The 12,368-nt window shown below is 39.3% G+C and overlaps 1 protein-coding gene across 2 annotated transcripts in view; it reads right to left on the bottom strand.

Annotated features, from left to right (window-relative positions):
- Positions 1–12,368, bottom strand: part of LOC126419919 (39S ribosomal protein L44, mitochondrial) — a 55,390-nt gene that overhangs the window by 334 nt on the left and 42,688 nt on the right. For both annotated transcript variants that reach the window (XM_050087200.1, XM_050087201.1), the window contains exon 5: positions 8,112–8,415. In XM_050087200.1, coding sequence (XP_049943157.1) covers positions 8,112–8,415 — 304 coding nt within the window. The remainder of the gene's footprint in view (positions 1–8,111; positions 8,416–12,368) is intronic.

The raw sequence follows: 12,368 nt of genomic DNA on the forward strand, positions 1-12,368 counted from the left end.
TAACAAATGGAAAACTCCAACAAAATGCCATTATTATGGCACTAAATCAACATTTGTCTCCCATATGGCTGACAAGTGGGCCATCAGACCTGTTAATCACAGATTTTGAAGAGTCTTAGTTATGTTGTAAAATGGCCTGTCCTGACTACCTGGATAGCAGCTTTTCAAGTGATAAACTTTAGTTTTTGAGAAAACTGATGTTGAAGTTTTGTGTGTACCTTCCATACCCATAACACTAGACCGATTTCGACTTACTATCCCTTGCTGTGCTAGAGCAAACTTCCGGATGGTATTTGTCACATGACCACCACTCACATTTAATGAAAGCTGCTGCCTTGCAGGCATATGTATTTCCTAGAAATGATGCCACAGACACAATTCAAAGAGATTGTTCTATCATTGATCAACTTTGATTTGAATCGTGCATGTTTCATCATTCCTGTGAAAGTAGGTGCACTAAACTGATGCAGAACTAAAGAATGTATTTTTATGGAATCTTCTTTTTACGTGATTTTTCTATTGGTCTTCAGCAAACAGGGAACATTGTGATTTTTTTTTTTAAGATTTAACCAGCCTGTAAAAATAAACATTGCAAAGCTGGCAAAGTGGAGTACATTTGAGTGGGGTAATTTTTATGGTGCAAGTGGATGCATCTTTTTCTTCTACTAAGATTTGATCATAAAGTGACAAATCAGTCCACCCTCCGCAGGAATCAATAATGTAAAAAGAATTTTTCATGTATCACATACAGAAAAACAACAGATTTTAAAAACCCGCTGTACAGCGTTTTCATGAACTCACCTGATTTTGTGCAAGTTACAATTACATTTTTTAAATTTACGAGTCAACTCTTTTTTTTAACAATCAGACCAAATTTCCGGGACAGTTCTTGCTTACATTTAAAAAAAGTTGGGGAATATCTTTCCTGATGCAGTTATAGTATACTGTACTGTGAAGGAATGACTAATCCTGTTCAGATCTTTTTTCTTGCACAGGGATGGTTTTTGCTCCATATCCCACTAAGGATCTACCGTGCGTTGATGGGTCCGGCAACCAGTTTGATCGGTATTAATTAGATAATTGAGGTCAAAGATAGGGATGTTCTGTACACTGAAATTGGAAAAAAAACTTTTGCAAACAGGATTTTAACATCTGCTGCCAGTGCGGTAGCCGTGAACCTTAGCCGGTGCACTGCACACACTAGCTCGAAATAGGTCTAACATTACGGGTATAGGAGGTATGCATAAAATTTTAACATCATTTTTCTTGGGAACTAGAGGCCATTGCCTGAATAGCTGCTAGCCAATACTCTGGACAAGGCCCTCTCACAGCATAATCAAGACTCATCAATATCCATGGTTAACAGGTCTTGATGGTTCCCTTGTAAGAGTAATTGAGAAATGGATGCCCGCAACATGTTAACAGTTTACAAAACAACAGTGTTTTGACTGGAGGATGTACAATGAATGTTAAAGAAAGCAAAACAAGGATAACGGAATTCAATCAAATTAAACCAGGTGATGCTGCGGGAATTAAACTAGCAAATGAGACATAAAAGTAATTGATAAGTTCTGCTATTTGGATAATCATCTCTTAAACTTTTTATTTTGTTTTGTTAGACAGAACTCTTTGCATATCTTCATACTTACCACTCTGTCCCACTGTCCCACCCTCAATTCCTTCCTACATGTGCAATGTAACCATTGCTTCAAAGTAAGTTTTTGTTTCTCTCTTTCTCTTGTTGTAATTTTATTCTTTTAACCTTTCTTTCGACATTAATTTCTTTTGTTTTGACGTTTTTATACTGCTACCTGTCCTTGTCTTATCTGCAATTCCATTCCTAGTATCTTTCTCTCTTCTCTCTGAGTTGCTGAATTGTCAACTATTCCCTCTTCCTTCCGTCTTCATAAGTTTTTAAATCACCTCTGTATTTTATTGTTCGTTTTCCTCTCGGCCATTCATATTGTATGAACCTCGCCTTGTGTCATTTTCTCGCTTAATCTATGACGAGTCCTATTTCCATCACTGATTTCTTCTCTCCTGTTGGATGAAGGGGTCATTTACTCCAGAATCGTCATTTTCATCTTTTTTTAAACTTTCAAGGGAATAATGCTTCTTGCTTTTCGGAGAAAATATCTTCACATTTTCTACTCTGAATATCTTAAGAAAATGCTCTGCAACATAAAATTCTGTCATTTTCTTGTAATATAATTTTGACAGTGTATCCACTTACAGTATTATAACACTGCTTTTACATTTCTAGAATTAATGTATTCCCACTGTTTACAACCTTATTTCACTTCTGTCAAATTTCCTGTGTTCTCAATGTAAATTTGTATCCTTTTCAGCATTAACATATTTATAATTTTCCTGCAATTTATGCTTTATGAAACAACATTTATGGAGAAAACTAATGCAACTGACATAAAATGATGTTGACTTGGAATTGGCCTTCTTCAAGCATTACGCAGTTAACTTTCTTGAGTCCTGAGCATTGTGCTCATTAGATCTGAACCAGTAAAAGTCCATACAATTCATGGTATTAAGCTTTGTCTCCTGCTTCTGCCAAACTCTACTTGGCTTGGTAGCTGACAGAAGCAATTGTTTCTGCAGAAATGAGAAGTATGACTCCAAATGAACATTCACTTCTTTCTTCAGATGAACATTCACTTCTTTCTTGTGTCTACCAACCTTAGGTTTCATTGATGTGTGCTATACAAAAAGTAGTATTCTGTTATAATTGTAGCCATATTGTTTTAGTGTTGTATTTGCTGTGTGATTATGATCATGTGCAGAGGACATCAACATTCAACTTTTAATTAATAGTATAGTTTTGTTTGCTGTTTGTATACGCATTGGACACAGTGTCATCTGCTAGCTGAGGTTGACTACATTACCTGCACCAACAAAGCTGTCACCAGAAACTGAGGTGAACTGCTTTCAATCAACACAGCTTCTCCTGTCAACCACCATACCAAGAGTTAATGTGTGGACTGAGTGGCATCTTCTGTAGCCTCGCATGTATGATCGAAATGTCTTCTTGTGAGCTGTTCAATTCAAGTAGAAGTTTAGTCTTTTTTGTCATTGTTTTAAAATGGAAAATATTGCAGAAAGAGATAGGAAAATCCATTCAACGGAAGAGAATGTAGAAATTCCTGAAAGAGTTGTAGTTTATTGCTGAACATGTGTTGCATTAACAAAGAGTTTAAAGATACCTGTAATTTTGCTGAACAGCATCATAAAAACAGCGACTATGTTTGGAAAGTGCAAGTGGACCAAATTTTAAAAAAAGATTAAATATATGTTATTCTAAAGGAATTACGAAGAACTGCATTCAGACAACACAAACTTATAACATTCCCTTGTCCATGTACAGAGACTATGTGTGTAAAGCAGACATAGCTCTGTTGTACCAGCTTTGTTATGGTAAAGTGTGCACTTGTTCAGACAACAATGGTTTTATTGTACATTCTACATCCCATCTATAGCAGAGCACTAAACTGGTGATCTATGACACTATGTTCATGTTCATTCCAGGACACCTACAGTTATCGCACAGCTACAATGCACAAATGAACACAGGTGCTCCTGATACCTACATGGCATCAACTAGGAAGTCATGCACAAGTCCTAAGCTACATGCATAAATAACTTCCAGTATTTGCTTACTGCTGCAACTTACAACAGTTGTGATCACATTTAATTTTTAGAAGTGTGAAATAGTCCTGGACCTAGCCATTCTCTAAGCTTACAGTGTGATGATTATTATTTTAAAGCACTGAACAGTGATGACTATTGTTTTAAGGCACTGAACAGTAAGTCATGAAATAAACAGAGACAAGTGTGGTGAAAATCTTTTAAGAAATAACAATAAATTTCAAAACCCAGCTGTAACAATAAATGAGTATTTAAAATACAACATTCACATCAGGGGGCACAAGACTATCTCAACAAAGATAAAATACAAGCAGAGACACAATTAAAAAGATACTTCAAAATAATGAGTGAGGAAGTCACTATGGAACACATTAAAACCTCACACACAATATTTATGAAACAAATATGTATGAAACAATCATCAAATAAAACCTTAAATCACAAACCTCAATTGTCTCATTATCAGTTAAAGCAGGAGGCAGGTCCCATGAGAGACTAGGTCTGCCCTCGCGTGGCACAAGAAAACACATTGTCTGTGTGTGTGTGTGTGTGTATTGGCACATGTGCACATGCTGTGTGTATTGTGTCTACATAGGAAATAATGCTGGATAGCATCTCTAGCAGGGTCAGGTTGTCGACAGTGAATTGATATCTCCTGAATCACATTCAGAACAGCTAAGAAGCTGCCTGATCAGATGATGATTTACCATTTGCTCCAGCTCATTAAGGCAACACACTGATAACTACTGAGACATGTTGGGTCTTTTCCTGGTTGACGTGAGGTATCAAAATTGTCTCCCTCCACCAGTTGGGAAATTGGCCACTCTGCCATACTGAATTAAAACATTATAAAAGAATTTCCTTTGCAGCCAGCTGTGTCATATTTGGTTGTGACCATGCACAGTATGAAGAGACTAAGACAGTGCCAAATCCAGCTCCTCATCTCCATCTGCACCTCTAGGACTCAGATTTGGTGGATCTGAAGTGCAGCTCATCCCGCTTCCCAGTCGCAAGACAGTGGTGGAATGCTGAATCTTGGCTGGTGCTGATGTTGTCTGGTGATGTCTCTGAGCATTGTTTAGAGAGACTGCTGCTTCCTATTGGTAAATGACTGCATTTACCAGAAGTCCACCTGATGGCTTCCCACAGTTTTTTAGAATATGTGGAGTGGTTGAAACAGTCTAGGAATGTGTGTGATTATATTTTCTTGCTTTCCTTGATTATGCATCAGGCTTTCACAACTCCACGGTTTTCTACAGTTGGGCAGCACTGAAACTGTCACAGAGCCACGTGCCTGGCCCAGATTGCTGAGCAGCATGCATTAGTCCACCAAGCTACAAGCTGCCTTCCAATATGACCTGAGGACTTTGGGTAAGGCAACCAATGGCACAAGATGACACAGATTGTTGCAGGGAGTCCTTTACTTGTTCTCGGATGGCAGGTGCAGAAGTGAAGGAGGTATAACAAGGCTAGTGCCCAAGTTGGTGATCCTCCCTTGTAATGGTCAGACGCTATCAAACAGAACCTTGACAATGAATATGTCTGTCCTCACATTTCCATGCAGTGCAACATCAAACCACTGTCACATCTGAAAGGACCACAAATGTCGATATTGCAGATGGCCAAATAGAGACCCACAATGAAGCACCTTCCAAATTCTGTCAGATGTTGATAATGCTGTCTCACATGACTACGTGGTATCACAGTGATCCCTTAACAGCTGATGCTGTTCACACCCCTTGGATACAATACCAGGCTTGGTAAAAACACGGAACACAAACACACTAATGCAGTGGCCATCAAACTGCGGCCCGAATCAAGTAATTGTGCGGACCCGAGTTCTCATCTGTACTTTTTAACAATACGTAGCTGCCACTAACAGCCCAATCCAAAAACATGAAGATCTTCTTAATAGTATATTTTTTCTTGCTCAGCAACAAACAAAACTACTTACAGAGAGAGAGATTTTAAGATGTGCTTAATTTTAATTGATACTCATGAATTCAGTCATGAGCTATACCTCAGGGCACAGGCATAAGTAGTGACATCACTGCAGTATTAGAGGATGTGAGAGGGGAGGTGGTTTACTGGTGTCATTCAATACTGACAACTCATGGGCGTGCATGCATCTTACCAATTAGCTGACTTACATGACTTGACTTAATTAACTTGGCCCACTGGAGAGCATAGGGCATCAAAAGATCTCGCAATTCATCTCTGTCTTGGGCCATTTCCCTCAGTTCCAACCATTTCTTGTCAATTCTCCTTGCTTGCCCTTCCACCATCATTTTCCATGTAGCTCTGGGCCTGTCTCTGTTCCTTGTTCCCTGGAGATTCTGATTCAGTGCCTCCTTCTAGATTGCCCTGTCTGATCTTCTACACACATCTGGTTCGTTTTCCTGCACAGAGCTTCTCCTTACTTATTTGTTCCGGCCAGCAGATATCCATGATGCTACAGAACACCTAATTATGAAGCTCTATAACTGTGATGTTATCTTGTTGTCTAGTTTCCAACGTTCATGAACAAATAAGACAGCCTTGACATTTGCATTAAAAATACAATTTTTTTTCCATACTGGATACAATGAAGGCAGCATTTGCGTTCTTTATGAGGTTCTTCACATCCTCTCCAGCCCAACCACTCCCAGCAACACCACCAAAGTACAAAAATGAGTTTACCTTCTTCACTTGTTGCACCTCTACAGAGGTTACTCCATTTACTTAGAATTTACTCTAATTTCGTTTGTTTTACGTATATTTATTTTGAGACTAGCAATTCCTGCTTCTTTTTTAAAGGGTTTAATTTATCTATCACATCAATCAGCATTCATGGATTCCCCATTTCATTCCTCTTCTCCTGCCCGTGGTGACTCTTCTCATTAAATCTAGGGCAAGTAGAAAAAGTGATGGTTATAAAACAGGTCCCTGCCAGACTCTTGTGTTACCACTGTTGGGTCTGTGATATTTCCCTTGTGAGTATACAACTTCTGTAGCTGTTATGCAGCTTTCTGATGATATTTATAAAATTTTCTGTGCTACATCACAAATCCGCAATACCTGCCACTGCACTTGATGCTTCACTGAATTGAAGGCCTTTCTTAAAATCAGTGAATGCCACGTACATCATTGCTTGGAATTCTTTACTTTGCTCTAAGATGATCCTAAAGAATATTACTGAGATCAACACAACTGTGCTTTGCCTGATACTGGCCTGTTTTCTACACAATCAATTTTCATGTGAATCTTTAATCCTATTTAAGATAATTCTGGTGAGGACCTTAATGGACACTGGCAGCAACATAATACCACACCAGTTGTTACAATCCAACAGATTTTCCTTATCCACCATAATTTTATTTTTGGGTCCTACACCTTAGACAGCTTTATCTTCTCCTTGCTTAGACAGCTTTGTCTTCTGTTGTTTAAATAACACTATCCATCCTTTTGCAGCCAGCCTTCCACTTCTTTGAACCACACAAACTCCTTTGACCACACAGAAAGTGTTTCCATCGGAATAACTACTGATCAACTGCTATGGTATAAATTACAAACGGAAGCAACATGGATTTTTGCATGCACATTATAGAGGTGGTCATCTTCAAATTTGGTACATATTTGCAGCAAGGACTACAGAATTACATTACGACTCTTGTAGTACAACACGATGAGTAAAAGAAAAACTACATTAAATACATATTGAAAACTTTTGTGATCGTGTTTCATATCGCATAAAGCATTTAAACATAAGAACAATTACTTTATTAATCAATTAATTGTCTGCTCACACAGACAACACGACAACACTTCATTTGGGGTCACTGAGGGTGGCAACAATCCGAAACAGAGAATAGTCAACACCAAGTGCTCCAAATGTGGCCAACTTTTAACAATCAGAATATGGGAGCTGTCAGCCAACATATCGTGCCCATACTACAGCTAATCTATTGGTGGCCCACAACATGTTAATTTATATAGCTTACCAATTAACTTTAACATTGGTACATATGCATCCAGAGGTGTCACCCCACAATGTCAGTACTGGCTGTTGGGCAAAATCATTTGACAACCACAACACTAATGTACTCCAGTGGCTGTGCTACCTGTTAAGAGAAAATTGCAGTTCTAACTGTGTGCATGACCGCTGATGGTTTGTGCGTGTATGAAGTTACAATGGCATCTGACAATGTCTTCTGGGTACTTCACTTTTTTTGTCTATCGGTGTAGTACTTTCCTTGGGGAGGAGACCAGGTCCGATTGTGGAAGGTTAAAAAGGGAAAGGCACATCATTCAGACTTCAGGATGAGAGAGAGAGACTCACTTGTCCTACTGAAGGTATGCACTGGCTAGCAGTTCTCTCTCATAAGTTTACAGTTCACTTGAGTGTATTTTTATGTTGCATCAATTGTTGCTCATGGCTAATATAATACTGTATAAAAAGAAATAAGTGCACTAACCAGCACCAAGGAATTTACGGTCACTATAAACAGCAACTCTGTATGCAGCCAGTATGGTATTTGGACCGGCCACTCCAATGAGTCGTGGCTCTGGTGCAGCTCTTCCTTGTTGTTTGAGAATGTTTTCTAGTGTTAGAAGCGGCTGTTCTGGAGACCATATGTCACTCACATCTTGGCCAGCAAGTTGAGCCACCACAAAATCACGTACAAACAAGCCTGTCTTCTCACTGCCTGAGCTCTTCAAAAGTGCTCCAACAACAGCACAGAACACTTGGACTAATGTTGATTCTTCCACAGGAAATTCCTTTGGGCAAATCAGAAAAAAATTCAAAATATAACTTGTTAGCATTTCGAAAAAAATATTACTTTTAAAAACAAAATATTCCTAAATACAAGTATTAGTTCTCAGTATTATACATAAAAATATGTACTATTAACTTACTTAACTTCCATTTTCCACTCATGTAAATTTTAAACTCGTGCCACTGTTTTCTGAGAGAATGCAGAGTTCTTTTAGACAGATCTGCTCATTCAGTTAAAATGTAACATACAGATATACCACAAAGCAATAAATGACAAACACTACTGGGTTCTCTCACTGGTGTAGGAAGAAATATATCAAAAGAGAAACCTTAGGGTGAGGCAGTTGCAATTAACAGAATCTGTCATCTCAGTGTCAAGGATATGTAGCTACAATTCACCATCAGATGCCCTCATTCTTCTACTGAACAGGAGTGTACACAAAGTATCACCAGAACAGGGAAAATGTTGGCTGCACTACGACACAAATTTTGCTAACTTGACAACTCTTTTGAGCAGCCGGGCTCTGCCTGTCACAATGGCAAACAATGGACTATAGCACAAAAAGCATTTGGTCCAACTTGCCTGACTGAGTGCAAGTGTAGCTTGTAATGACCTCTTGCTAGAATTACAGTGAAGTTTATCACAGGTTATGTGGTGAATGGAACCAAGGAATTCAGTACTTTTTGGAGAGGAAACAGCAGCTCTCTCTCTGTTAGGACTGGCAGAGAAGCTTCATGCTGGTGGAAGGCAGCAATTCATCCAGTAGTCACAGTTGGTGGAAATTACATGGTAATTGTAATGCTGCGACTATATAGATCTCCCAGCATAATCGCTTGACAGTCTCCCAGGGTTTGCTGCTGATTATGGAATCAACATGACTCAATATTTCAGCGATCTGTCTATCTTTAAAAAACATGAAGCTGCTGAGTCCAAATGAAGACCAATGAAATCAACAGGACTCAATATTTCAGTGACCTGTCTGTCTTCAGGAGAGATACTGCTGCCGAGTCCCACTGAAAAGTGATGCCAAAACTGGAATCATCAGGCCGCATACCATGCTGTGCCGCCCACTGCAGGTGCTGCCTCCAAGACAGGGTTTGTGGCACCACCCATAGTAGAATTCTGATGCCAATGATGTACCATATCGAAGACTATCCCCAAACTCTCTGGCCAGTTACACCAGAGAAAATTGTGTTTTGATGTGGATAGTACAATGTTCAACATTCTGCTACGACAAAAACCGTTTTCTCACTAAACAGCTGTCTGGCAAACTAATTTCAGTTTCCTGGCAACTATCAGCATCTCGTCATATTTCATTCCATGTCCCTCATGTAAACAATTTCCTGCTACCACTGATTTTTTGGGCTGTTGTAGCCTTGCACTTGTCTTGAATTGTGCAAACCAACCAGCTGAAGTGAGTCTTCCCACATTGATACAGAATTTCGTGTATCCCAGGCTTTATACGTTCCAAATCATTGTTGACAGACCTGAGTAGTAACCTTATCTTGGAAAGTAGATGGAGCACACTCTTAATATCATGTTTATTCTTAAAGTTCTTCTTATCTTAAAGGATATGCCCCCGGTGTAAGGAATAAAGGCCACAGATCTATGCTCCTCTTTGTGCACTTCAGAGGATGGTCCGGACTTTTTAAGGAAAGGGATACAGAGAACTTTGGCTTTGCAACAAACATGCTTCTAAAGATACAATGATGACACCTTTTTAATCTCGTTCCATGGATGTGATTTTTGGACCACTTCAACTGTCTTCATCAGTTTTAAATTTATGATTGAGGTTGAAAGTAATAGGTAACTCCCATTTCTGGACATAACTGTTCACAAAAGACTTGGTGGTACTCTGGGACATGGTCCTTAGAACTCTTGTACACAGATTATATCCTATTTCTGACACAAGAACTTCCAATGTTGTTGTGTTTAAGGGAAACAGAAACTCCAAAAAGCAGATTCATTGGGCAATGGTGTTTGCACCATCCCTGGAGGTGAATGAAGAGGAGCACAGATCTGTGGCCTTTATTCCTTACACTGGGGCATACCTTTTAAGAGTGGGTGAATGTTAAGGAGACTATGCTGCATCCATCTGCCAAGATTAGAGCACTATTTGACTCTGTTACAATGATTTGGGACTTAGAAAGCCTAGAATATACAAAATTTTGTGTCAATATGGGAAAGCTTACATCAGCTGGTCGATCTGCACAGTTCGGGACATAAGTGTTTAACTTCACCATCACAAAACACAACAGCCTGAAAACTCAATGGTAGTGGAAAATTTGTTTCAACAAGAGACATGGGAAGAAATATGATGAACCCTCACAGTTGCCAGTACATCCAGTTTCTGGTACAGTGTTTGTAAGGAAGCAACTGAAATTAGGGTGGCAGACAACTCTATTAATAGAGACAAGGGTTCTCCTCTCAGCAGGATGTACAACCCTGTGCTATCCCACATCAAAACCCAACGTTCTTTGGTGTGGCTGGTCCAAGTATTTGAGGATAGTCTTTGAGTGTGACACTATGGGCAGTCTTGGAGGCAGAACATGTAGTGTGTGGCCCATGCTCCATGTACAGAAGGGGTCTACAAATGATAAGGGTTTCAGCAGGGCTCAGCACAAGGAGTGTTTCTCTTGATGTTGATGTACAGATGGAGTTCCGAAATACTGACTCATGTTCATTTTAGGATCTGGCAGCAAATCCAAGAAATAACAAATTGTTTTGCTACCTGCCGGAATGGTCAAAATGACTTTAAGAACTGCAGTACTGTCATATGGAAGACATTGGGTAACTACCAAATTATCTTCACCTGGTTCTTGCAGTTTGAAGCTCAAAATCTTCCTCCTGGATAAATATATTGGAGGTAACATAGCATTTCATTCAGATTACTACACGGGACTTCTCTGAGGGAGTTATCAGACAAAAAAAGAATAGCAATTAGGGTGGAAATGTGGAATGTTAAAATGTGAAGGCAGTGTGGGGAACTAGAAAATCTATAGGTGGAAATCGAAAGGATGCGCACAGATATGTTATAAATCAATATGATGCAATGGCCAGAAGAGGATGATTTTTTGAGTGGAGATCTTAGGATTATTTGTACTGAATCAATTAGTGGTAGAGCATGATTACAAATAGCAATCGATAGGAAAATTGGCAGCAGAATGAAGGCTTGAAACTTCCTGGCAGATTAAAATTGTGTGCCAGACCAAGACTCAAACTCAGGATCTTGGCCTTTCACAGGCAAGTGCTTTACCATCCGAGCTACCCAAGCACAACTCACGACCCCTCCTCACACCATCATTTCTGCCAGTACCTCGTCTCCTACCTTCCAAACTTCACAGCTCTCCTGTGGACTGGAATAGAAGCTGTGAGGACAGGTCATGAGTCATGCTTAGGTAGCTCAGATGGTAGAGCACTTGCCCGCAAAAAGCAAAGGTCCTGAGTTCGAGTCTCGATCCAGCAGACAGTTTTAATCTTCCAGGAAGTTTCATATCAGCACACACTCTGCTGCAGAGCAAAAATCTCATTCTAGAATGAAGGATTATATGCAGACTACAGAAAGAAGGTTGATGGAGAAACTTAACCGGTATCCAACAGATATAATCACACTCAGACATTGCTATTTTATGTTATGGGAAAAGAAGGAATAGCCACGGCTATTTTATTATGCTTTGTTCAGAACTTAATTGTATTGCTGAATCTCTGTTCTTATAAATTATGATTCAGCAGCATTGCGAAATGGCTTCCTAGCACATCAAGCTGAAAGTGTCCCTACAAACACTGAATTGGGAACTGTAACAGGAAGAAGATGAGCGTATTGGTCCGATAACAAGCCGCCACCACATTTAAGCCCTACCTGTAAAGTTTTAGGAGGAAATAATAAAAAAAAAGTGTGAAAATAAGCCACACACAAACCGAGATGAGAAAAATTACAAAAAATTTACTTGTACT

The sequence above is a fragment of the Schistocerca serialis genome, chromosome 9 (genome assembly GCF_023864345.2).
Source record: "Schistocerca serialis cubense isolate TAMUIC-IGC-003099 chromosome 9, iqSchSeri2.2, whole genome shotgun sequence".
Classification (NCBI taxonomy): domain Eukaryota; kingdom Metazoa; phylum Arthropoda; class Insecta; order Orthoptera; family Acrididae; genus Schistocerca; species Schistocerca serialis.